The sequence below is a fragment of the Ovis aries genome, chromosome 1 (assembly GCF_016772045.2).
Source record: "Ovis aries strain OAR_USU_Benz2616 breed Rambouillet chromosome 1, ARS-UI_Ramb_v3.0, whole genome shotgun sequence".
Taxonomy (NCBI): domain Eukaryota; kingdom Metazoa; phylum Chordata; class Mammalia; order Artiodactyla; family Bovidae; genus Ovis; species Ovis aries.
This window is the reverse complement of record NC_056054.1, coordinates 112,653,092-112,679,354: the sequence shown is the minus strand read 5'-3', so window position 1 is coordinate 112,679,354 and position 26,263 is coordinate 112,653,092. Positions and strand designations below refer to the sequence as shown.

The 26,263-nt window shown below is 48.8% G+C and overlaps 4 protein-coding genes across 6 annotated transcripts; 2 read left to right on the top strand and 2 right to left on the bottom strand.

The window, feature by feature from the left end:
- Positions 1–8,322: 8,322 nt before the first annotated feature.
- Positions 8,323–20,191, top strand: NR1I3 (nuclear receptor subfamily 1 group I member 3). The gene is made up of 10 exons (XM_004002694.6): positions 8,323–8,382; positions 8,680–8,819; positions 9,392–9,522; positions 10,688–10,857; positions 11,281–11,420; positions 11,645–11,790; positions 11,886–12,002; positions 12,184–12,289; positions 13,060–18,965; positions 19,121–20,191. The coding sequence occupies exons 2-9, from the start codon at positions 8,713–8,715 to the stop codon at positions 13,187–13,189; spliced, it is 1,047 nt and encodes a 348-aa protein (XP_004002743.3). The 5' UTR covers positions 8,323–8,382; positions 8,680–8,712; the 3' UTR covers positions 13,190–18,965; positions 19,121–20,191.
- TOMM40L (translocase of outer mitochondrial membrane 40 like) lies at positions 12,457–16,904 on the bottom strand. Of its 2 annotated transcripts, XM_004002695.6 has the most exons (10): positions 16,828–16,904; positions 16,367–16,616; positions 16,008–16,075; positions 15,619–15,711; positions 15,234–15,335; positions 14,982–15,087; positions 14,672–14,794; positions 14,481–14,557; positions 14,185–14,287; positions 12,457–14,047 (listed from the first exon to the last, which is right to left on the bottom strand). In XM_004002695.6, the coding sequence occupies exons 2-10, from the start codon at positions 16,479–16,481 to the stop codon at positions 13,908–13,910; spliced, it is 927 nt and encodes a 308-aa protein (XP_004002744.1). In that variant the 5' UTR covers positions 16,482–16,616; positions 16,828–16,904; the 3' UTR covers positions 12,457–13,907. The 2 variants fall into 2 exon arrangements, with proteins under 2 accessions (XP_004002744.1, XP_042112768.1); XM_042256834.2 differs by lacking the exon at positions 16,008–16,075.
- On the top strand, positions 18,934–20,191 carry APOA2 (apolipoprotein A2). Its single transcript, XM_004002693.5, has 4 exons — positions 18,934–18,965; positions 19,121–19,196; positions 19,458–19,590; positions 19,957–20,191. Exons 2-4 carry the CDS (start codon positions 19,145–19,147, stop codon positions 20,072–20,074), a joined length of 303 nt encoding a protein of 100 aa, XP_004002742.1. The 5' UTR covers positions 18,934–18,965; positions 19,121–19,144; the 3' UTR covers positions 20,075–20,191.
- A 2,847-nt stretch (positions 20,192–23,038) lies between these two features.
- FCER1G (Fc epsilon receptor Ig) lies at positions 23,039–26,249 on the bottom strand. Of its 2 annotated transcripts, XM_004002692.5 has the most exons (5): positions 26,133–26,249; positions 24,201–24,292; positions 24,001–24,033; positions 23,564–23,584; positions 23,039–23,397 (listed from the first exon to the last, which is right to left on the bottom strand). In XM_004002692.5, the coding sequence occupies exons 1-5, from the start codon at positions 26,179–26,181 to the stop codon at positions 23,335–23,337; spliced, it is 258 nt and encodes an 85-aa protein (XP_004002741.3). In that variant the 5' UTR covers positions 26,182–26,249; the 3' UTR covers positions 23,039–23,334. The 2 variants fall into 2 exon arrangements, with proteins under 2 accessions (XP_004002741.3, XP_060271445.1); XM_060415462.1 differs by having other exon boundaries at positions 23,039–23,584.
- Between the last annotated feature and the right edge of the window lie 14 nt (positions 26,250–26,263).

Sequence of the window (26,263 nt, the reverse complement as noted above, 5' to 3'; positions counted from 1 at the left end):
GGTTTTTCCAGTGGTCGTGTATGGACGTGAGAGTTGGACTATAAAGAAAGCTGAGCGTAGAAGAACTGATGCTTTTGAATTGTGGTGTTGGAGAAGACTCTTGAGAGTCCCTTGGACTGCAAGGAGATCCAACCAGTCCATCCTAAAGGAGATCAATCCTGGGTGTTCATTGGAGGGACTGATGTTGAAGCAGAAACTCCAATACTTTGGCCACTTAATGAGGAGAGCTGAATCATTTGAAAAGACCCTGATGCTGGGAAAGCTTGAGGGCAGGAGGAGAAGGGGACGACAGAGGATCAGATGGTTGGATGGCATCACCAACTCAATGGACATGGGTTTGGGTAGACTCTGGGAACTGGTGAAGGACAGGGAGGCCTGGCGTGCTGCGGTTCATGGGGTCGCAAATAGTCAGACACGACTGAGCGACTGAACTGAACTGAAGGATCCAAAAATAAAAGATGTACCCTGGACTTCAACAACTCACAACTGATTGACAGAGTCAGAAAGAAAGTGACAGTTGCTCTGCGATGTGGTGAGTGCTGTGACAATGTGTGTGCAGATGTGTGGCTCTAACCCACAGGCTCTCAGAAGTGATCTGCTGGACTCAGACCCAAAGAGCAAAAAAGATCAGGAGGACCAGGTGGGGAGTGTCGGGGGGACGGTTTGGAAGTGGGGTGTGTGTGGCAATTCCAACCAGACAGAATAATGAGGGCAGATATTCAGAGGTGTGTGAGCATAGCTTCCTCAGGGAGCTAAATGCTTAAGCACATCTATAGCAAAAATACAGACATTAGGTCAGGAGAGGTAAATGGGTTTGGACAGATGAGGGCAGAGTGATAAATAGGGGCCAGATCATAAAGGACTTTGTGTGACATGCTAAAGAGATTGGATTTTATCCTAAAGATGATGAGAAGCAAATGAAGAATTTTAAGCAGGAGAGAGACGAGATCAAATTTGCATTTTAGAAATAGCAACAGCATGGAAAATGGGTTGGAAAGAGATGAAGCTGGTCATAGACAGAATCATTTAATTTAATAATTTAATTCCACTACATCCATTGATAAGTGGAAAATGATGAGGGCCTGAATTCAGCTAAGAGGCAGAGGGCATGTAGAGGCCAGGAGACAGGAATGACAGAGCAGGCATCTGATTATTTTTAAGGAGGGAGAGAAAAGGGGCTAGGTGACTCCTTGGCTTCTGGCTCAATATCATGGAGAGGGTGGCAGTGGAGAGGAAGGAAACAAAGAGGGCAGGAGAATGAATATGTATTCACTTCCTTCCATGATTCAAGCACTGTGTAAGGAAGTTTATATATATTAATTTGTTTAACCTTCACAACAAACTCAGCTACTGGGTATTACTAACTCCTTTTTCCAAATAAGAATAATGAAGTTCAGAGAGTTTAACCTACCAGGCTACAACTAACACAGATGTTTTTCAGAACTGAGCTGGGACAAGCATGATGGAAGAGGGCAAGGACATGAGTTAACCCCGAAAGCCTGTCCACCGTGGCTCCATGGGCATTCTGCAGCACCTCCCAGTCTTAGCTTGCTCAAAGGGAGAGACCCTGGAGCTGGGGGAGCATTTCTGCACACAGAAGAGCACAGTCAGAGAGGTGTGTTCCTAAAGCTGCTCCATCTCAAAGAACGGCAAGGTGAATTCCTCCAAGAGAAAGAAGGCTCAGGGCCAGGGAATTCCTGGAGAGTCCAGTGGTTAGAGCTCCATGCTTTCACTTCCAAGGGTGAGGGTTCATTCCTCAGTTGGGGGGAAAAAAAACGGTCAGGGCAATTCCTTTGCCCAGGTGACAGGCAGCCCTCAGCCAGAGAATCTCTCCTCTAGCCTGAACTCCTCCCTAATCGATACTGATCTAGAAAGAGGACATCAGCCTCCCTTCCCCAGTCTGGGAATGGCCCAGCCTGATGATATTTGACTCTCATGGAACTGGGTCTCAGTCACATCAAATATTTAGGAAAGGAGCAAAAAAAAAAAAAAAAAGAGAGAGAGAGAGAGAGGGAGAGAAAGAAAGAAATTCAACAAGTAAGAACCAGAGTCAAAATTTGAACTTAGGTCTGTATGACTCCAAACTCCATGCTCTTTGTACTTTTGCAGGTTGGGATAGTCACCAAGTTAGGTTATATAGGAGATGTTAGTTTGTGGGGAGTTGACAATGATTTCTTTTTTGTTTTTTGGTTTTATTTTTTTCATTTTTATTGAGCTACAATTGACATATAACATTGTATAAGTTTAAGGTGAACAGCATAATGATTTGATATGTACATATTGAAAAAATGATTCATCACATAATTATAACTTTTTTCCTTGTAATGAGAATTTTTAAGATCTGTTCTCTTAGAATCTTCAAATATACAATATAGTTGCGTTAACTATAGTCACCATGTTGTGTATTACAACCTCAGAATTTATTTAGGTTATAACTAGGAATTTGCAGAGAAGGCAATGGTACCCCACTCTTGCCTGGAAAGTCCCATGGACGGAGGAGCCTGGTAGGCTGCAGTCCATGGAGTCGAGAAGAGTCGGACACGACTGAGTGGCTTCACTTTCACTTTTTACTTTCATGCATTGGAGAAGGAAATGGCAACCCACTCCAGTGTTCTTGCCTGGAGAATCCCAGGGACAGGGGAGCCTGGTGGGCTGCCGTTTATGGGGTCGCACAGAATCAGATACAACTGAAGCAACTTAGCAGCAGCAGCAGCAGCAGGAATTTGTGCCTTCTGACCAGCTTCACCCAAAGACCCTTTCCCCCTACCTCTGCCAACCAAAAATCTGATCTCTATTTCTATGAGTTTGAGTTTTTTTAGATTCCACATATAAGTGAGATCATACAGTATTTGTCTTTTTCTGATTCTGTTAGCATAATTCCCTCAAGGTCCATCCACGTTGTCACAAATGGTAAAATTTCCTTTTTTTTAATGACTGAATTAAATATATAACATATCTTAAATGGACATAATATGATACATATATAATATTGTATATGTATATAACATATATATTACATCTCCTTTATCCGTGTGTCTATTGATGGCCAGTTAGGTTGTTTCCATGTCTTGGCTGTTACCTATTTGGCTGCAGTGATCATGGAGATACAGATATCTGTTTGTGATTTTGTTCCCTTCAGATATGCCCCTAAATGTGGAATTGTTGGATCACATGGTAGTTCTATTTTTAATTTTTTGAGGAACTGCCATCCTATTTTCCACAGTGGTTGCACCAATTTACATTCCCACCTACAGTACACAAGTTCTCCCTTTTCTCCACATCCTTACCACCAATTGTTATTTCTTGTCTTTTTTTTTTTAATTTTTAGATTTTTTTTTTGATTGAGGTATAGTTGATGAACAATATGTTTCAGGTGTACAACATAGTAGTCCACAATTTTTATATTTCTTGCCTTTTCATGATAGTCACTCTAACAGCTGTGAGATGACATCTCAGTTGTGGTTTTGATTTGTATTTCCATAGAAATTAATGATGGTAAGCACCTTTTCATGTACTTGTTGGCCATTTGAATATCTCCTTTGGAAAACTGTCTATTCGGGTCCTTTGCTCATTTTAAAATTGGATTATTTGGGGGTTTTGCTATTGAGTTGCATGATATTTTGGACAATAACCTCTTATTTTCGATAGTAACCTCTTACCAGATATGTAGCTCACGAATGTTCTCTCCCATTCATAAGTGGCCTTGTCATTTTGCTGTTCATTTCTTTTTCTGTCCAGAAGCTTTTTTGTCTGATGTACACGTTGTACATTGTACTGTGCGTGCACAGTCACTCAGTTATGTCCTACGCTTTGCGGCCCATTGACTGTGACCCCCTAGCCTCCTCTGTCCATGGAATTTTCCAGGCAAGATTACTGGAGAGGGTTGCCTTTTCCTACTCCAGGGGATCTTCCAAACAGAGATCGAGCCTGAGTCTTTCACATCTCTTACATCTGCATTGGCAAGCGGGTTCTTTATCACCAATGCCACCCGGGAAACACAAACTGTACTATTAATACTTGTGTTTTTTTTATTATGTTGCTTGTACTTTAGGTGTCATAAAGCTCCATTTTAGACATACTGACTTTGAGATGCCTGTGTGACATCCAAGTAAAGTCATCTAATAAACTCTTGGGTATAGTAGTCCTTGCACAAGTTATTTACACTCTCTGGCCTCAGTTTCCTCATCTTTAAAGGGGTGATATTACCTATCTTTTAGGGTAAATATTAGTAAGGATTCTTACACAGTACATCGCTCATAATAAGAATAAATTAATGAAGCAATACCTATAATATGAAACGTGATCTTTACCACACAAGTTAGAGTTGGATTATACATTTCCTTGTAAGAGCTAGGAGTTCCATTTATTTATGCAGTCTCCATAGTCAGACAGTAAATTCCTTGATAACAGGAACCCTCTCTTTTCTCCTTCCCGTAGTTCCTCACCACAGAGTGGGTACCTAATAACTGAAAGCTAAAGGAAATGGCAACTGTGAAAGCGGCTATGGGCCCAAGCATGGAGGGCCCTACACTCCTGTAGTCTCTGCTCCAGCTGGTGGTGCCAGCGTTCTCCCAATCTCCCATGCTAGGAACCTGGAGTCATCTTTAACTCCTTCTCAACCCAGACCTGCTAGTAATCACCAAGTTCCAAGTACTTCACCTCCAGTGTATTTTTCAAAACCCTCTCCTCCACTATATCCTCCCACTATCCTAGATCAGGCTTATCAACCCTGAATCTACTTTACGGCAAGAGTTCCAGCTGGTTTCTTTGCCTCCAGTCCTGCCCGGATCCATCTTCCAGACAGTCTGCAGTTAGATATCCACAACAGATCTGACCATGTAATCTCCCATTTTACCCTTTAAAAGCTTCCTGATGGACTTAAGCTGCTATCTCCAGCACACAAGGTCTCCCATGAACCAGCACTGCCTACATCCCAGCCTCATATCCCATCTCTCTAGACTTCTCTCTTCCCACTCCAGCCTGAGATGTTATGCTCCAGCAAGAAAAGCCTGTTGGTGGTTCTACCATACCTACTTTATTGTATCTAGCTTCTCCAATTTGTCAGGTTGCACCCTCTAACTGAACTACCTTTTATTTTTTATCTGGCTAACTTCTCATTATCCTTTAAAAATCAACTCAATTGTCATTCCTTCAGAAAGCCTTTCCTGCCTCCTCCTCAACACCTCTTTGCCAAAGCAGGATTAATGTCCCTCTTCTGTGGTTCCATAAAGCTCTGTACATAGCATCATCAGTGATTTGATTATATTTCTTTTTTTTTTTTTTTTTGGTGCCTCACCACCCAGTGGGATCTTAGTTTCCCAGCCAGGGATCAGACTTGCGCCCCCTGAATTGAAAGCATGGAGTCTTAACTACTGGATTGCCCGGAAAGTCTCTGGTTATATTTCCTTATATCTATGTGTTTAAACTCCACAAGGACAGGAGAGCATCTTATTCATCTTTTTTTCCCTTGACCTCTTATTCATCATTTTTATCCCTGCTGCTGCTAAGTCACTTCAGTCACGTCCGACTCTGTGTGACCCCATAGATGGCAGCCCACCAGGCTCTGCCGTCCCTGGGATTCTCCAGGCAAGAACACTGAAGTGGGTTGCCATTTCCTTCTCCAGTGCATGAAAGTGAAAAGTGAAAGTGAAGTCACTCAGTCATGCCCGACTCTTCGCGACCCCATGGATTGCAGCCTACCAGGCTCCTCCGTCCATGGGATTTTCCAGGCAGGAGTACTGGAGTGGGTTGCCATTGCTTTTATCCCTAGTGTCTAGTATATAGGAGGTTCTCAGTATTTGTTGACTGAATGAGTTAGTGTAAATTCTCACAAGAGTCCCACTCAAGCAAAGACAACAACAGACGCACACACATAAATATGCAAGGACCAGATCCAAGTCTGTGCTCTCTGGAACTCAACTGACTTCAAAATGCAGTAAGTTAGACATCATTGGATGTTTCACCTACTTGAGATGAAGAGGACCTAAACAAAGGTCTTTCTGACCCAGTCTCTTCTAAGTGTATTTTTATGGTTCTAGCCTGCATTTGGTTTTTAACTCATTGTCAGAGAAACATTAGTTATAATTTAGTCCTTAACTGAAGAAACGAACAATATGACAAAAAGAAAAAATGCTGTATTCTAGTGGGAGGAGACTATATAAGTGCAGGAACAACAAACACCCATGGAGATGCGCACCAAGAAAGAACTTTCAAGGTGAGAGACTGAAATTTGTACCTTACTGCAGTGTTTGCATGATTAGATTTATCCAGCATAGATTTATCCAACGTGTTACCCATCTCCAACATATCTACATAGCTTTTTTTTCTTTTTAAAATTTATTTATTTTTAATTTTGAAATTATTTTTTTCCATTCATAAATTTCAGAGAGAGTGTTGTATACACACTTTTTCTTTTCAGAATTCTTACTTTTTTATTTGCTATTTTTATTTTAATCAAGTGTGGTTGATTCGGGTTTCCCTGGTGGTTTAGCGGTAAAGAATCCTCCTGCCAATGCAGGAGACATTAGATCCCTGTGTCAAGAAGATCACCTAGAGAGGGAAATGGCAACCCACTCCAGTACTCTTGCCTGGGAAATCCCATGGACAGAGGAGTCTGGTGGGTTATACTCCATGGGGTTGCAAAACGTCAGACATGACTTACCAACTAAACAATAACAGCAGCAGTAGTTGATTTACAATATTGTATTGGTTTCAGGTGTACAGCAAAGTGGTTCAGTTATGCATATATCAGTCTTTTTCAAATTCTTTTCCCGTTTATATTATTACAGAATATTGAGCAGATTTCTCTGTGCTATACTGTAGGTACTTATTGGTTCTCTATTTTAGAAATAGTCCATGTGTCTATGTCAATCCCAAACTCCCCATTTATATTTCCCACCCACCTTTCCCTTTTGGTAACCATAAATTTATTTTCTACGTCTGTGAGTCTGTTTCTGTTTTGTAAACAAGTTCAATAGCATCATTTTTTAGGTTCTGCATATAGGCAATATCCTATGAATTTGTCTTTGTCTGACTTACTTTACTCAGTACGATAATCTTCAGGTCCATCCATGTTGCTGCAAATGGCATTATATCATTCTTTTCAATGGCTGAGTAATATCCCATTGTATATTTGTACCACATCTTCATCCATTCATCTGTCAGTGGATATTTAAATTGCTTCCATGCCTTGGCTATTGTAAACAGCATTAGAATGAACACTGGGGTACATGTATCCTTTCAAACCACAGTTTTCTCTGGACATATACCCAGGAATGGGATTGCAGGGTCATACGGTAGCTCTATTTTTAGTTTTCTAAGGAATCTTCTTACTGTTCTCCATAGTGACTGCACCAATTTACATTCCCACCAACAGTGTAGGAGTGTTTCCTTTTCTCCACACCCTCTCCATTACTTATTGCTTGTAAACTTTTTGATGATGGCCGTACTGACTGGTATGAGGTGATATCTCACTGTAGTTTTGATTTGCATTTTTCTAATAATTAATGATGTTGAGCATCTTTTCAAGTGCCTCTTGGCCACCTGAACACACGTACATTTTTTATACTTGCAAAAATATTCTTCAATATTTATGGAGTACTAGACAACCACAGTGAAGGCTCCTACTTCTGATTCTTAAACTTATTACTTAGAAGTCCTTCATCTTGGCTCCATACAGGACCAGGTACATAATTTGCAGGGCCCACTGAAAAACGAAAATGAAGAGCCCCTTTTTCAAACATCATTAAGAATTTCAAGCCAGTAGAAATAGCAGAGCATTAAAACAAGCCCAAGATCCCTCTGAGCACAGAGCCTGTGTGACTTCATGGGCACACTCTCATGAAGCCATCTCTGGTGCACGAGTCCTCAGATCAATCCCAAATACCTCTAACGTTCTAGAGGCCACTCTGATTTAATTCTCAGCCCTCCCTGCTTCGGAAGTGGTGCCTCTTCTAGCTCTTTATACATAAGCTCTTAATTAGGCCCCAGTCTCTTTTGAAGAACTCACCTTAGAGGAGCAGTGTACAATTGTTCTGCCTATTCTTTTACTGTGGACACACTGCAGGTGAAAAAGCTTGTTGTCTCCCACTCTCCCTCCATCCTCTCAGCTTGTCCAGAATCCATATACAGAGGAGGCTGCAGATCTAACATGAAACTCGGCAGTCGGGAAAGTCCCTATGGATCTGATAGGGAGCAGTTTCTAACAAGTCACGAGGTCCCCTCCTGCCAGGGTCCCTCCCCATGTGCCAGCAGCCAGCACCATGGGCATGCTGGGAAAACCTCCCACCCAAGTCTTTGCCCTGGGTCCAGAGTCTGTGCCCCATCCAGGTAATCGCTGAGAACAACGGAGGCTACACACAACAGAAGTTCCTTGTTTTCCAGGTACTGAGGGCCATAATCCTAACTCTAAACACTGGCAGCTCCTGAAATCAAGCAGAAAGCAGGGCAGAGGGGGAGCCTGGGGAGAAGAATCCAACACCAGATTCTGTGGCCTGCAGGTTACACGCTGTGTGAGAGGAGCAGGGAGGAGATCTTTCAGTGGGCAGAGATTAAAAACAATGAAGTGCAGATAGTGCAGGGGGTCAGGCCCAGGGTAAGTTTGGGGAGAGGCTCTGCAGAAGGGGGGTCGAATGTCAAGGGGGGGGTCCAGAGCTGACTGCTAACCCCTCCCAAATTCAGGGGCCTGCAACAGCCACCCCAATACCTGAAGCCATGGCCAGTGGGGAAGACGAGCCGAGGAACTGTGCAGTGTGTGGGGACCAGGCTACAGGCTACCACTTCCATGCCCTGACTTGTGAGGGCTGCAAGGGTTTCTTCAGGTGAGAACCTCCTCCTCAACACAAGCAACTTCCCAAACTGCCTGCCAGGCAGCCTTTAAGCCTTGGCATATGCTGGCTGTAGCCCTGGCTACAGCACTCTTGCATCTTGGAACCTAACCACCCTGTAGCGAGCATGTGACACGCTGGCAACCTCAACACTGTATAAACATGTGGCAAAAGAACAGAGGGAGGCAGAGTGTGTGTCCTGTGGACACAGCCCTTTAGTCAGGTGTACTCACTACCTGCAAAACACCAAACTAGTCCAGTCTATAGGAAGTATAGACTCCTGACTGATTCTGTGCCCCATGGAAATGCTTGAGCTGTACTGTGTCCTCCCTACCCCTAGGGACTTCTGGACACAGCTCAGATTAGCCCATGTCACCGTAGACTCAGGATTTTAGTTCAACAACCAGGAATTGAACCCGGGCCCTTGGCAGTGAAAGCACCGAGTGCTAACCACTGGACCACCAGGGAATCCCCACCATAGGTTCTCTGGGACCATATCACTGTAGCCCCTCACATACCCACCTGCTTGCTGCCATCCCTGACCCTCACAACATCTCTCTCCACAGGCGAACAGTCAACAAAAGCACGAGTCTCATGTGCCCCTTCGCTGGAAGCTGTGAGGTCAACAAGGCCCAGAGGCGCCACTGCCCCGCCTGCAGGTGGCAGAAGTGCTTGGATGCTGGCATGAAGAAGGACAGTGAGTTGGCCCCCTACCATCCCAAGAATCTGCTGTGTCCTCCCCCATGACTATGCTTTGCCCTTGTTCCCACAGCATTATCCTCCACATGGAAGACAGAGTAAGCTTTTTGAAACGAGCCAGACAATGTCACTCTGTGCTCAAGATCTCCAAGGTCTCCTCATCTCTCTTATGGTCCATGGCCTCACAGTCCCATGCCTGCCATACCACCTCTCAGATTTTACTTCCTGCTCTTCCCCTTGCTCAGTCCATCCCAGCCACACTGATGGCAATGCCATTCTCAAACACACCAAAGTACACTCTCCTGGGGACTTATGTAACTTATACTTGCACTTGCCATTCCCTCTACCAGAATGCTCTTTTCCTAGGTATTCTCATAGCTTGCGTCTTCTCCTCTGTCTCTCAAGTATAGTACCTGTTACTTAGTAACTACTCAATAATTGATTTAATTTTTTTCTCAGTGCCAAGTAATTAGGTTCAGCCCCCAAAAGACAATGTAACTTGTAATAAACCTAAACTAATAGAAATCAGCTTGCCTAAGTACACTCAGCTGAAAACTGGAGAGTCAGTATTCACCAGACCCTTATTTCCTTTGTGACATCACATTACTTTTCATCATGGAGCAATAGAAAAGAAACTATAGAAGTCAAAAAAATCTTGAATGCAGTCTACATCACATAAGTATTTTGTGACCTTGGACCTCGAACTAGAATGTCAGCATGTCTACGTTTCTGAAAAACATGGAAATCACACCTGCCCTCTCTACCCATAGGATTGTTTCATTCACTGAGACCTAACCTCAGAAGCTTTGAAATTATAAAGCTATTGCAACATAAGGTGGTTTTTGGTATCACGAGCCCTCCATCTTCAATATTCCCCCAGAAGCCAAACATCTCCTAATGCTTTCCCCACTTTATTGTCCATCCTTCCTTTCCCTCCCACAGTGCAGTTTTCTGCCACAGTGTCCCATGGGTCGGAGAAAATGTTCAGGAATCCCCTACCACCTGGAGCCTCTGGGACTCCAGTCGAGCCCAAGGAAATGCCAGGAACTCCTCCCTCCTTGTGTCCATTGTGCAGAGTGTCCAAGGGCCCCAAGCCAGGGGCTGGCAGAGAGATGTGCTCTCTGCTGGTCTCAAGCTTTCTCACATCCCTTCCCCGGGCACAGTGATCCTATCGGCAGAAGCCCTGGCATTGCGGCGAGCAAGACAGGCCCAGCGACGGGCACAGCAAGCATCGATGCAGCTGAGTAAGGAGCAGAAGGAGCTAGTCCGGACACTCCTGGGGGCCCACTCTCGCCATGTGGGCACCATGTTTGACCAGTTTGTGCAGTTCAGGGTGAGCATTTATAGGATTCAAGATGAAATAAGACAAAAAGGGTGCCCAAGGAATCTGGCCTGAGGGAGGGGACTGTGTGCCATGCCCTGATAGAGGATAGGACTTCTCCAGAACCCCAGCTGAGGCAGACTTCTCAGCCTGGAATCCTTCCAAGATAAGACTGTTGGGTTAGTCGCTTAGTCATGTCTGATTCTTTGTGACCCCATGGACTGTAGCCCGCCAGGCTTCTCTGTCCATGGGATTTCCCAGGCAAGAATATTGGAGTCAGTTGCCATTTCCTCCTCCACAGAATCTTCCCGATACAGGGGTCAAACCTGGGTCTGCAGGCAGATTCTTTACCATTTGAGCCATCAGATAAGACTAGAGAAACCTAAAAGAGACCCCTAGGACTGGGGCCTCTCACTCAGGCTCTGATCTCTGCAGCCACCAGCTCATCTGTTCATCCACCGCCAGCACTTGCCCACCCTGGTCCCTGTACTGCCCCTGCTCATGCATTTTGCAGATGTCAACACTTTCATGGTACAGCAAATCATCAAGTTCACCAAGGATCTGCCCCTCTTTCGGTATGTGACCCCTCCCCGTGCCTTTCAGGAAGAAATTGCTCTAGTAAATTATAATCCAACTCCATTAAAAAAAAAAGTTACTAACCAAACTAACCCATCCCTCAGCCCTTTGAAGTAGTGGATCTTGAATTCTCAGCTTGGCTTTTAAGCATCTCAGTAAGAACTGGGGGTCCCTCTCCCTCTCTGAAGTTCAGCCTAAAGCACAGGTCTCCTGCCTCTCACAGGTCCTTGCCCATGGAGGACCAGATCTCCCTTCTCAAGGGAGCAGCTATAGAGATCTGTCATATTGCACTCAACACCACTTTCTGTCTCCAAACACAAAACTTCCTCTGTGGGCCTCTTCGCTACACCATAGAAGATGCAGCCCAAGGTGAGACGGTGCTCGGGCAGCGGAGGGCATGCATCCCTTTGGCAGGGTATGTGGCAAGGTGACCCGCAGGCTCCTAAGCCTACTATCTCCAACAGTGGGGTTCCAGGAAGAGTTTTTGGAGTTCCTCTTTGGCTTCCATAGGACACTGCGCCGACTGCAGCTCCAGGAGCCTGAGTATGTGCTCATGGCTGCGATGGCCCTCTTCTCTCCTGGTAAGCATTCCCCCAAAGCCCAGAAACGTTCATTCTAGCACCTCTGCCCAAACTCCCAGCTCCCTCAATCCATCCATCCAGGCCTTGTAGTCTTCAAACCTGTGGAGTGGGTCTATTCGTCTTGGCTCTTCAGGCCACCCACAACCTCCCATCTTATCCTTCCTCACTCCCTATCTTATAGACCGGCCTGGAATAACCTGCAGGGAGGAGATTGATCAGTTGCAAGAGGAGATGGCGCTGACTCTGCAGAACTACATCCAAGGCCAGCAGCCACGACCCCGGGACCGGTATGGTGGGACTGGGCACGTGGAGGCTGTACCAAAGGGGTTAGGGTGAACTGAACTCAGGATAAGTACTTTTACTGTCCTTTCCTTTGGAAAACCAGGGCCCCTGGGGATCTAGTCCTTCCCTCCCATTTCACAGAGTTTCAGCATTCAAATTGCTCCTACTGCTGTTTCATCTCACTTTTTCCAGATCTTTTTATTCAGCAGAGATGCAAAGTGGTAGCTCACAGGCTCTGTGTAATAGCATTCCTGAGATTGATGACATCCATCACCTCACCAAGCCAACTTCTCCAGACTAAAGCAACCTCCTCAAGAGTCTTGTTCACTCTGTTGGCCCTTCCCCTCCTCTCCATTGGCCCAATTCCTTTTTCATTCCCCTTGAAGTTATGGTCATTCAGTTTCATGGCCAAAGCCAGTCCCTGGTTCCACAGTCCATGAGCTAACCAGGCTCTGGGGCACTCTCCACTTCTATTTTGCTTATTCCTCAATGTGCCAGTTTGATCAGAAGAGGGTTATAATACCATAGAACACACCCACCTTCTAGAACCTGCTCTGAGAGGCCAGATCCACACAGTTGAAGATCTGTCACTTGGCCCTCTGGGCTCTGGGTTCCAGAAAAACAGCATGGTGAGAGAAGTCAGTGTCACACAGAGCCCCCTTTGGAACTTGGTGTTCAGACCTAGCTTCACTGAGAGGCAATTCAGGGGGTCAGGGCCTCAGGACAAGACTCTTAGCTGCCTTATTTCTCTCCTCTTTCCCTGGTGACCACGAAGGTTTCTATATGCGAAGCTGCTGGGCCTGTTGGCTGATCTCCGAAGCATTCACGATGCATTTTGGTACCAAATCCAGAACATCCAGGGACTGTCCACCATGATGCCACTGCTCCAGGAGATCTGCAGCTGAGGCCCAATCTACCTCCTTCCCCAGCCCCATCTGGACACGTTGGACTGGAAAGGGGAGAATCCTGGGGCCAGAGGTTGGAGACAGTAAACAGGGAGCCCATTGGTTGCAAAGAAAGATTAAAGCAGTAACTGCCTCTTCATGCAGTAATAGGGAGAGTGAGGGGTGGCTGTGGGGACAAAGTTGTTCTCTGGAAGCACAGAAGATGGGGAAGGAGGAAGCCTCAGGGCTAAGAGGTAAAGAAGCTCCTTCCGGGAACAGGTGGGCCCCACTTTCTGAGGTCAAAGATTGAGCCCTTCAGCCCTTCTTTTCCCAGTTTGGGAAACTCTGGGATGGAACACAGAATGGGGAGTAAATCCCATGCAGATTTTTCTGCTCTGAAGAGAAAGAGGCTAGGAGCTTTAATCCACAGAGAAATAAAGGAGGTGGGAGTGAGGAGAGAAAATTCAGCCAGACATACCCCTTAATTCTTCTCCCTAGTCCAGAGCCGTAAGAGCATGGGAAGATGGTACTGGACTGATGGCAGAGGTGGGAGACTCAAACCACTGCCTCAGCAGCTGCCCCTGTGGCAGCACCAGTTCTGAGGAGGTTGTGGTCCTGTCCCCACTCTGCTCTTGGGACCCAGAGGTCACCCAGCAAGGTGGGCTCTGGAGAGGGCTCTGGCCCCAGGACACCTGACTCAGAGGCTCCAGCTGTTGTGTGGGCTGGCTCTGGGATGACCTCAGCCCACAGTGATGCTAAAGCCACAGTGGAATCTGTTGCGCCAGTGATTAAGGAAGGCTCCGAGGGCAAGGGTGACAGGCAGGGGGGGCATCTTCTTCTCCAGCACAGCACCCACACACCAGTTACTATCCACCAAGCCTGTTGGCGAAGAGAATACACATTATGCTATTTAACAGGGCTTGGAGAAAGGGGTCAGCGGATTTAAGGCAGCACTTCCCTCCCACTGCCCGCCCCAATCCCTCAGCACCTCAGAATATCATCTGAACAGTTCTCACCTCTAAATACCATGTTGGCCTGGGGCAGAGTCAGGTGGTAACCAAAGGAGAAGGTTGTGTCTTGTAGCCTTGTGTTTGCTTCAAACTCCACTCCAACCTGAACCTGAGAATAGTGGGCAAGGATGGGAGACGGATCTGTCTCGGTGAAGACAAGAGGAGTCCTGAGAGGGGACTGGCGGAATGAAGGCGCGCATGAAATGCACACGTGGTGTGGGCAGGAAAAACAGCAGGTCAGCAGGGCCTGTGGGGGTCCGCAGGGGCCTGCTGGGGGAAGGGCACGGGCTCAGCAGACTCACCTGCTCATTTGCCCTGTGGTAATAACTTGCATGGGCCCCACCTGATCCCACATTCAATGTAGCTACCCAGTGTACAGCTGTGAAAACCAAAGTACAAGAGAAAAAGAGCGTTACCGCAGGAGAACACAGGCCGGCATCTCCAGCCAAGTCCAGACTTGCCCTCCCCCTCACTATTCTTCCTCACCCCATACCCGAGTACTTCCCAGCCAGTGTCAGGATGGCCCCCTCTTCGCCTGGCCGCCGGTGATAAACTAGCTCTCCTCCCAGCACCAGTCGATGCGTGAGGCTCTGCAGGAAGTGAGCGACCATGATCACTGCGGGGGAGTGGGGAGACCCGGAGTCAGTCATCGAGACAGGCCTGCTGTCATTCCCAGCGGCCCCCACCCCAGCCTGCCCCCGAGTTCCTTCCCTAATCCCTGAACTGTGCAGACAGCGCAGAGGCAGAGTCAACATGAGCAGGTGGGTGGCCAAGAGCAAAAGAACCCTGTGCCCGTTCCTCACCTGATTCCCCAATGAGGTCCGGATTTCCTAGGGTCAGAGTGGCTGTGTAGTCATCTCCCCGATACTCGCCATCGAACTGCCAGGTCAGGAACTTGGCCTGCTGCGTCTAGATAGGGAGGGCAAGAAGTGAAAGCTCCCTCTCTCTTTACGATCACTGTTGCCTCTACGCCTGTCCCTCAGCCACCAGGGCAGAACACTTGAGAAGGAGAAAGAGGAAATGCCTCAGTGGATGAAGGCAGGAACCCCAGTCACCTGAAAGACAGCCTTGGCTCGGAGCCGCTCTGCCAAGAGGAGCAGGACCTGGGCGTTGAGGCTGCCGCTGCTGTCCATATCTCCCACCACAGTGGGGAACACCTGTTGAAGAGTGTCCACAGTCAGTAACAGGGAGCAGAAGGGCACCCCTCGGCCTCAATCCAAACGTAGGATTTCTTTAACAGTACTCAGCACCCCCTAGTGGAATCACAAAGACAAACTCTCAACTCATCACACATAGGTTTCCCCACCTTCTCCCATTCAGAAGAAACACAGAGGACATACCCTGCCCATTCCTCCCCATAACAAGCACATTTCCTTCTCCTCTACACCTGAGTCCCAACTGGGCTGTAGGGGAGATAACCCAGGTGAGTAGAGCCCTCACCTCAGTGGGACTCAGTTGCCAGTCCCCTGCATAGGCCGCATGAAGATGATAGCCTGGCAAACCCAGAGCACTCATGTGCACAGTGTGAGCCACCTGAGGAAGAGAAATCCATGGAGGAGACCGCATTCCTGCTCCACTTCAAGCCCCCATCCTACCCTTCATCTATTCCCCATCCGGCAGGTCGTTTAAGAAACCCAAACATTCCAACTTATACAGAGGGTCGCCAGATTAAAAGCAACAAGTCCCACAGACAAAGGAAGTCAAAAGGGCCCCATATCCCTCTTCTTCTGTCCCATATAGCCTGGCTAAGGGGGTGCACGAAAGGAAAGGATAAGATCCAGGGACAGGCAGGGAGGAATAGTAAGGAAGGGACAGAGAAGTGGGAGCACCTGGAAATGGCTGCTCAGAACCTTGTTGACAACGAGCTTCACTCCCTCCATCTGTGCTGGGAATACATCTGAAGGGAGGGGAGGCGGAAGGGAAGGAATAAGCAGACAAGGAACCCCTACCCCACGAAGTCATCTCCCCTTTCAATCCCACAGAAGTGCTTTGGAGGAACTGACCTCCTCTCAAGTCCTGCACCAGGAAATGCTCCGCTCCATGGGGGCGCCTGATCCTCCCTAAGGCTGCATGCCCCAGCTGTGATCTCCCCTTTTCTGCTCCCATCGCTGGACACCCAGCACTCAAGACCCCGCCCTTCTCTGCCCCTTCAACTTGAGACACCCAAATGCCTCGAGTGTCTTCTCACCTTTGCATAGCCGGTGCAGCTCATCAAAGCTCCCAGGGTTGGGGAGAGGTTCCTCTCGACGGGGGCTCCGGCGGGGCAAAGCCCCCATAGGTGCCAGGCCTAGTGTGTTCCCCATTTCAGTAGAGAGGTCAGGGAGGGGCCGGGGTTCGCCTGGGAAAGGACGCTGTTGCTCCCTCTACCCTCCACGGGCCCCACCCCCCATTATCCGGCTCCCCAGTCCCAGAAACTTCCACATAGTCCGACGCTAGACCTGGAACAGGAAAAGTAGGGGGAGAGGGCACCGGTGGGGAGCTTGAACCCCAGGCACACTCCCATTGCATCTTTAATCCCGCTGTCACCCTTGTAACCTCCCCCACTCTCTAATCCTAGTCTCCACCACAGACTTTACCCAGCTTCCTAGTCTTTCTGCTCTTCATTCCTAGGCCACATGGCGAGGCTTGCAATGAGGCAATAACCCTTACCTTCTCATACCATCATGCTGCCCCTTTCCCCCAGGCACACCCCGGTCATCTTGATGGGGGCAGCCATCTTGAGTGATGGCAGAACTGCGGCTTCACGCTGCACCCCCAGCGTGGTCATGGGCGCCATCTTGGAACCGGGCGAAAAAAAAAGATTTCAGAGACCCAACCCTCCTTGATTGGGCTCCGCCCAATGGATTTTTTAAAAAAAGAAAAGGCTGTTTGGCCGCCGAGCATTGGCCAATAGGAGAGGAGAACGCAAAGGCGTGGCCGACCTTACGTCTGGAGAGCTCCAACTCCGGCACTGCAGGGACAGGCGGTACTTGATTGGTTAGGTCCGTGCTACTGCTGCTAAGTTGCTTCAGTCGTGTCCGACTCTGTGCGACCCCATAGACGGCAGCCCACCAGACTCCCCCGTCCCTGGGATTCTCCAGGCAATCTACTCAAATAGATGGCGTTAGAGTGCCCTGCCTCTCCAAATCGGAAAAAACCTTTTAGCTAACAAGACACTAGAGGGAGCATCTTGGGGCCTGAGTCACTGAAGTTCCCTCCACTGTGTAGCCTGGAGACATATAGCCTGTGAAAGGTGGCCCAGGGAAGACTGAATACTTCTTTCGAACACTGATTCATATCTCTCCTAGGGGCCCCGCCCCCACCCAGACCCGTACGAACCCCTGGGGACTCCACTTCGCAGTCCTTCACAGTACACAGTACACCCTCAGATGAATTCCACTCATAGGTACAGCTCTTCGTAGGAAAAGGGACCCACCCTCCCTCCTAGAGGTCCAAACCTTTTAAAGTTTACCCTCTTGTCCTCTCTGTAGAAAGGGAATGGGTGTGAGAGTTTGGGGTAGAGGAGCAGGGGCTGCAACCTGAGTTCCAGCAGAAGTAGTCCCTGAAACACATGACCTCTGCAGTTGATCTTTCCTTCCCTGGTTCCCTAGGAAAGAAAGTGAAAAGTTTCCCTAGGCAGAGTTGGCAAATAAAATCGAGAAATACAGGCTCCTGCCCTCAAATGCACTCCACTCCAAAGCCAGGGACAAATCAATGGAGCTCCCCTTCAAGCACCAAGTGCTCCACAGGGGAATAGTATAAGATAGAATAAAATTTCTTAGGCTCTGGTCGCCTCCTCTACTAGCTCTCATATCACCACTCCTATCTCTCAGGAAGAGGTCAAAGGATGAAAGATACAAATACTTGTGATCTCTATTTAGCTGATTTCACCCAAAGGCCTTGGGCCTGGGGAGTGCATCTCTGTCCTCCCTCACAATCAGGACAGGGACAAGGGCCAGGACCTTGGTCGGAGAGATGTTATGGCCCCTGCTGACTTGTATTGGCTGACCACTGCCTGGAACTGATAAGGGGATCAAATGCCCAGAGACCTTCAACCTTTATCCTGCCAGAGCACGCCAATGATGGGGGTGGGGGGGTGGGGGAAGGTGCGTTGGGTGGGCAGCAGCTGCTTTCTGAATTTGTTTTATTGGGGGTGGGCTGTGCTTGCTGATCTGCACTCAGGAAGGTCATTCTGGTTCTAGTGTTTTCTCCCCCATCTCATTCATTACACATTAACTCAAAAAAGTACAGAGTCGATCACACCTGGCCTCTGGCCCTAATCCTCATTCTCCTAACCTGCATTCCCCTCATCCCTGTCCCTGATTTTATTGCTTTTTTTCTGTCCCCCAATACCTCTCTGCCAAGTTTCAGTGAATGGGGGTAGGGTTGGGAGATGAAATTTACCCATAATGGTACGAAGATACCAACGGCTGAGGTCGTCAGATCTGATACATCAAAGTTTTCCAGGAAAAAAGAGAAGAAAACCCTAGAAGTCCTGCTTACTGAAGGATTCAGATCCAAGGACTACTGGTCCCAGGCCCCAAAGGAATGAGTCTTGAATAGGACTAAAACGTATCCCCTTGGCATCCATTAAGGCCCTCCCTCCGACCCCATCACCAGGCTCTCCTACATGCTGGCCTTTCCTCCCCTAACTTCTCTAACTTGTTTACTCCAGCATAGTCCCTGCCCCACTGGACTCCTCCAAAGTCCTTATCACCTGACGGGGTGGAGTGGGGAAGCACAGAGATATATAGCCCCTGCCTCCTCGGCCAGGCCAGACAGACGGCGAGGACAGCATCCCTGACCAGGTACAGTAAGGGAGTAAGAGGCGAGGGTGGTGTCCACAGACTTCAGGTAGAACAGGAGGGAGCCGGGTTGGAGTGGACGTGTAGGGAGCAGGTCGCAGGGGAAGGGGGAAGCCCATGCAGCGTCAGTGACCTCCCCTGCCCCCAACTGTTCACAGGCCACTTTCCCTGCCGTCAACACCATGAAGCTGCTTGCATTGACTGTGCTGCTCCTGACCATCTGTGGCCTTGAAGGTGGGTGTGAGCTGAAGAGGGGTCTCAAGGAGGAGAAGGTGCCCCACTGTCTGTGCTCCTATGCCCAGGTCTGGCAACCAGAGAGCTTAAAAGGAAAATCATCCCCTCTCTAAAGCCCAGAAAACCCATCCAAAGACCTGGAGTTGGATACCTGTTTGGGGAGAGGGCTGAGAGCTGAGGCTGAATACTGGCAGAGATGTGGGACTCATTGCTGAGGGCTCAACTGAGAGTGTGCGTGTGTGTGTTTCTGTGTATGTACAGGGGCTCTGGTTCGGAGACAGGCTGAGGAGCCAAATCTGCAGAGCCTGGTCTCTCAGTACTTCCAGACTGTGGCCGACTATGGCAAGGACCTCGTGGAGAAGGCCAAGGGCTCAGAGCTTCAAACCCAAGCCAAGTAAGTCTCAGCAAAGGGGTTCAGGGACCAGGGGGCTGTGGAGAGCAGGAGGCGAAGTTCAGAGATCCCACAGGGCACTGAGCTCAGGGGTGGGGGGCTCGGGAGGATGAGGTTTAATTGTAGAGGAAATGCCATCATCACCCTACAGATCCCTCAGACCTCCTCGACAGGGAGGGGCAGCAGGAACTGGGCTTCGAATTTCTCTCTCTGTTCCTCTGCCCAGTTGAGAACTCGCCTCCCCTCCTAGGAGCTTCACCGTGCCAGGACAGACCAGGCACTAGGGTTTGGGGCCTTGGGTCTCACCTCCCACCACAAGAAGGCCAGTACCCGTCCCTCACCCTCATTTCTAACCCCTCACGTTGCCAGGGCCTACTTTGAGAAGACGCAGGAGGAACTGACGCCCCTGTTCAAGAAGGCTGGGACTGACCTGCTTAACTTCTTGAGCAGTTTTATAGACCCCAAAAAGCAGCCTGCCGCCCGCTGAGGTGTGCAGACCCGGGCCTCCCACCCCTTGTTCGTCCCTGGAACACCCACTGGCCAGGCCTGAGACTCCTCTCCCTACCCACTCCTTGTTTTCTACAATAAACTTTGCAGGAATTAAGTTGTGAGCCTGGTCTGTTTTGGGGAACCAGGAGAAATAAGGGTTGTCGGGGAAGAGCAGGACGAAAAACAAAGAGAAATCTGCTTCTAACAGGAAAGGGTTTTGGTGTGAAGGGGTGGAGAAAGGGTTCACGAGACCAGTGATGGAAATGACAGAGTGGGAGGCGCTGGTGACTCTTCTCCAAACCCAGGGAATCTTTTTACAGGCCTGGGAAGGCCCTAGAGAGACTTTGCCTTGGACATGGTACCTTGAAAGGCACAAAAAATTCATAATCTGAATCCCTAGACTCCTAGAGGTCATGGGAAATGAGAGCACCCCTCAGAATTTCCTCTACCACACTATGAAGAGGAGAAAGCTTCCCCAAATGAGCCCAGAGGTGTCACCCAAGGCCCCTCCCCTCCATTCTGAGCCAGGGGACACTGTGCTTCTCCCCTGAAAAGAAAGTGAAAGTCCCTCAGTCATGTGCAACTCTTTAATTCTCCAGGCCAGAATACTGGAATGGGTAGCCATTTTCTTCTCCAGGGGATCTTCTCTACCCAGGGATTGAACTGAGGTCTTCTGCATTGCAGGCAGATTCTTTACCAGCTGAGCCACCAGAGCAGCTTTCCCTGGAGGTGCTCTAATCCTTCCATTTAAAACCTCTCACCTAGACCCCTGTCTGCAGAACACTCATTCCAAGTATCTCCCCCACTATTGAAAGTGTTAGTCACTCAGACATGTTCAACTGTTTGTGACCCCATGGACCACCAGGCTCCTCTGTTCATGGGGTTCTCCAGGCAAGAATACTGGAGTGGGTAGCCTTTCCCTTCTCCAGGGGATCTTCCTGACTTAGGGATCAAAGCCAGACCTCCTGCACTACAGACAGATTCTTTACTGTCTGAGCCACCAGGGAAGCCCCTCCCTTACCATTATCTGGGTGCTGTTCATAGAACTGACCTAAATTCTGGTGGCTATCTTAGAGCCTAGAACTAGCAGACGTGATAGCCAGTTAAAGGCCTGGTAGTTCTCCAACTTGGTGGACGTGTAGGACTTGAGAAATTCTGGTAGCTGTGATACCTGGCTTAAATCAAAATGGAATGTAAGTCAGGCTGGATTGATGCAGGAGATTCACAATCCCCAAATGGGATAAATGGGCATTTCCAATAAAAGTTTGTTTACACTGTATCTTTAAAATATTTACTTCCCTACCCTAACTCATTCTTCATATCTCATCTGAAACCACCTTTTCCCAAGACATCAGAAATGGCTCCAATTTCTTCTGTATACTTTTTAAGACTTTTATTTTATATTGGAGTATAGTTGATTAACAATGTTGTGTTTCAAGCACATAGCAGGGTAATTCGGTTATACATATTCCATGTATCTGTTCTTTTCCAAATTCTTTTCTCACTTTAGGTTTTTATAGAGTATTGAACAGAGTTCTCTGTACTATACAGTAGGTCCTTGTTGGTTATCTATTTTAAATATAGCAGTGTGTATATCTCCATCCCAAACTCCCAATCTATCTCTGTCCCCCCTTCTGTATATTAATCAACCTCTTCAGTCTGGCCTTCTAGCCCCTTACCACTCAAAATTACTATTTCCCCTTTCTTTCTCAGTATCTTTTTTTTTTTTTTTTTTGCCCCCCCGCATGTGGCCAAACATGCAGGGACAGAGATCTGTCCCTCACTTGCAAAATGACCTTGGACAGGTTAATTAACTTCCAAGAGCCTGAATTTCCTCACAGGGCTAATGAGTGGATCAAATGGTACAAGCTGGAAACATACTGAAAAGTGTCAGTCACCATGCAGTGCAAAGTACTGTCCAGCACGGGGTGGGGGTAGGGGGGAGATGGGGGTAAGCCTGGAGACCTGGACCCATTTGCACAGGCCTGCGGGATCAGAGGTAGGACTGACATCAGATGGGACTCAGATATTGCCACAGAGTCCTGCCTAGAAACAGGACCGGTGCTGACAAGGGGCCTCCCTTCACCACCCACCCATGCGCTCAGAGGAGCTGGCCTCCGACCTGGACCCGACTTGTTCCCCTTCGCCTTATTTGCTTGCCTGCTCAGTTGTGTCCGACTCTGTGACCCCTGAACTGTTGCCTTCCACGCTCCTCTGTCCACGGGATTTTTCGTGCAAGAACACTCGAGTGCGTTGTCATCTCCTCCCCCACAGCATCTTCCTGGGCCAGAGATCAACTCCAGATCCCTGTGCCTCCTGCTTTAGCAGGTAGATTCTTTTCCACTGTGCCACCTAGCATGCCCTCCCCTTTGCCTTACCCTCCTCCAACCCCAACCTGGCCGCCTGAGGTCCATCTTACCCCAGAATCCACAGAAAACATCTTCCACTAAACCTTCCGTTGGGAGTCTCACACAAGCGTCTGTCACACCGTCCCTTCTGCACGCTTGGCTTACCAGCTCTGCTATTGCCCATATGCATGTGTATTATGAGATGTGCTTACTCTCCTCCATGTAGCCCACTCTGATTTGGATTGGTGACTATCTGGGGTTGGACAGCCAGGCTTGCCTGCAGCTCAACCTTGTTCCCGTTGTCAGGCACGGAGGGCCATGCTGGGTGAGAAAGTCATTTCTTGGGTTTGACTGTTCTGAATGTGCCTAGACTGCCAACACATTACTCCTTGCTCCAGCTCCATGTTAGAGAACCTGGGGGTCAGGAGTTTCTTCCTTCCCCCAGTCACAGTCAGCATTCATCCCTCAATCAAGTAAAACAACCCTGATGTCTATTAGACTATGAGCTCTGGCAGGTCAGGAACCAAGTTTGCCTTACTCGAAATGGTATCTTCAGTATCCAGCCTAGGCTAGCAGAGGCTAAATAAATATCTTAAATGAATGAATGAATAGAGTCCAGTCTATGGTGTCTTTATTGATGTTAGTCCCTTCCCACTGTTCAGTAGGACCTGGGGATGGGGAAGAGGGGAAGGGTGGCATAAAGGGGTGAGACTAGAATATAAACATCAATGAAGAGCATCTGAGGTCTTTGACAAGGAGGAGGAATCACTGGTGATTATTAATGGGGGGCAGAGGATCATTACAGGGGTAGGGTCAACTGGCATTAATGGTGGGGAGGCATATGTGATGCCAACCACAGGGCTGGGAGGAGAGTGTTAAAAGGAAGTGACAAAGGGCATCTGTTCTAAAGCTACTGTGGCGGTTTCTCATGCTTCAGGGTCTCATAAGTCTCCTGGGTCCGGGTGCTCAGGCCCTGGAGATAGAGGTCAAAGGACAATCAGGAGCCTGAGCCCATCACTGGGCCTGCTAGCCACCCCCACAGGCTCCACCTCTTCCAAAGGTCACTCAAAAGCCCACCCTCTTCTGCTGACTTTCTGGACAGGGAGTCCAGGTCGGGGTGGGGAGGCAGGTTCCCTTACCGTGTAAATGCCATCTGATTTCTGTGGAGGCAAAAGGGGCAAAGCATTAGAGACCGACGTGTCCCACAGGACCCCTCAACATCTTGCCCTCCCAGGGAGGTATTTGGCCAGGGGTGACCGGCTCCCTCAGGCCACTGGGGCACGAACGCACATGTGCCCATAACACTGCCAACACACACGTATACACAATTCAAGTCTCTCCTGTACTCATCGCCACTCTGCACTGGACTCTTCCTCGTCGCCTGCTGAATATTTCACTTGTGACTTGGCTAGCTGGCAGGGTGGGTAGGATGAGGTGGGAAGGGGTCTCTGAAGCTAAACAGATCAGCACCTGAGGCCCAGGCCCCCACACAGAGACCACAAACCCCAAGGCTAAAACCCCAGAAGGGCTGAGAGTCTGAGACATTGCTGACGCCCCTTTGAGGGTGGGTTCATACCTCACTGGCGGTAGCTGCCTTTCGCACCTGCAGCTGGAGTAAAGGAAAGTCATTAGCAAAGGTGAAGTTAATTGGCCCAGCGCCCCCTCCAGACTTCATGCGGGAACTTCAAACCCCCTTTTCCCCTTGCCTTGAAGCCATGCTGCCACCAACCTCCCACTTCTCCTTCCAGCCCTCAGCCCACGCTGCCCCTGCCTTACCTTGAGTCGGCAGTAGAGCAGGGTGAGGACAATGCCGTAGAGAAACAGGATGGCATCCAGGATATAGCAGAGCTGAGGCTCTGCCAGGGCCGCTGAAGGTAGAGAGCGCACGCATCAGGTCAGGGGCAGCGGGGGAGAGCTGGTGTTCAGAGGAGAGAAGGAGGGCTCTGGGAGGTCGGACGGGGCCTGAAGGAGCACCCTCCAAGGGAAGCAACTTCATCTTCCTCTCTGGATTCCTATTTCTCTTACCTCTGTTTTCTCCTTCACCATAGGGTAAGGGGTAAGACAGGAGTGTGAAGGGGTCTGTTGTGATGCAACTTATAGTTTCTGAGAGTTGAGAGCATTCCCCTTTTAGCCCCCAACCAACTTTTTAGCACCGTGGGTTCCTCAGGCACCACTGAGCACTTCATAGCCCTCAAGGGACCCATTTGTGTTCACTGGGCTGAAAACCTCAGCCCAGAGGGGTAAAGCGAGGGGAGGCAGTGACAAATTTCAGCAAAGAAACCACAGGGGTGTCTTTGCTAAGTCCTGTGACCTGTGGCTGAGGGCTGGACAGGAAGGATGTGAGCTGAGGAAGGGAGGGAAGGCAATCACTCACTCTATTATTGGTCATCTAGCCTCAGCCACATTGCTTTCCCCCTCGCCACCAAATCCTGCGACACTGAAATATGTAAAAACAAGCTGCCTGCTTTCCTTGGCCTTAGGGATACCGATGGCTCTACACACAAGGTTGAGTGAGTGTCTCAGCCCAGGCTCAAGGGAATGACTACAAGCTGTATGGATTCCGGCTCCGGGTACTCTGCCCTGTTACTCACTCTGGGCCACTGAGAGAGGAAGTTTGGTGCGATGAAAAAAATCAAATAAAGTCTGAGCTCCAGCCTCTATCAGCTCCGACCTCTATCAGAAGAGCTCGTGAGCATGTGATATATCAGTTAAGTGCGTTTTATGCTGTGATGTTCTTTCACACACAGTATTGCATAAATCTCAAAACTACCCCTCGAGGGAAACATCATCGCCATTTTGTAGATGACGAAACCAAGGCCAAGAAAAGTAGTTCTTTAGGGCCACAGAGGTAAGTGACAGAACTTGAATTCAAGCCCAGGTTTTCCACTTTTAAAGCTTGCACCCTCTCTTTTATGCCTCAGTGGCCCTACTACCTCATCTTATGGCAGCAGACTGGCCCCTCACTTAGACCGTTCCCTCCACCTTCATGGCTGGGCTGGTGGAAGTCCATCCCACTCCATCTTTTTAAATTTCCCCACTTCCCTTGTTTCACTAACCTCTTCCTCCCTGAACCCCAGCTGTGACTATCCCGTCTCCAAAAAACAGACAACTCCAAGAGAGCAAGCAGTGGGAGATCAGAGAATGATGGAGCCTCAGAACTACAGAGACCTTCCTTTTCTGCCTCAGTATTTCTCAGCTGATGCTCCCAGCTCTCCAGACCTCAGCATCGTGTGCTGCCTGCCCTCATTCCAGCTGTGCCTTAGTGAAAACCCCTTAGAGGCAGCAACTGTGTTTAACTATCCTTGCCTCACCCCTAAACACAAGGACAGGCCCCTGCCTTCCTAAAGGGGGCTTTATAATTGTTATTTAACCAGCTAGAGATCAGTTTCCAATGGATTAAATGCACCCCACAGAAAATGCTCATCAGGGGAAATGGAAGCTTTCCCCCAGACCAGCTCTTCACGTCACAGAACCACTCCTCTGCCAAACTGAAGCCTTATGTGTGTATTAGCCCTGAAAAAATAAGAAGGGGACAAGAGGGAACAATTCCTGTGCCCTGATGGGGATGGGATGGGACCAGCCTCAGGGTCTCTGTGTCCACCCGCCCCATGCCGGCCTTCCTCCGTCTGTTCCTGCCTTGTCCCTCAGACACATGCCCTTGGTTCCCACCCTGGAGCCCCGCTCCAAACCCTCACCAAACCCTCTCACCTGCTTGTTCAACCAAAAGGAGTAAGAGCAGGAGCACTGCCGGGATCATCCTGGGCAGGGGCTGAGGGGCCGAGAGCTGAGGATCTGCCGCTCTGCTGGCACCGCGCAGCTGTGCTGTGAGCAGCTCCCTG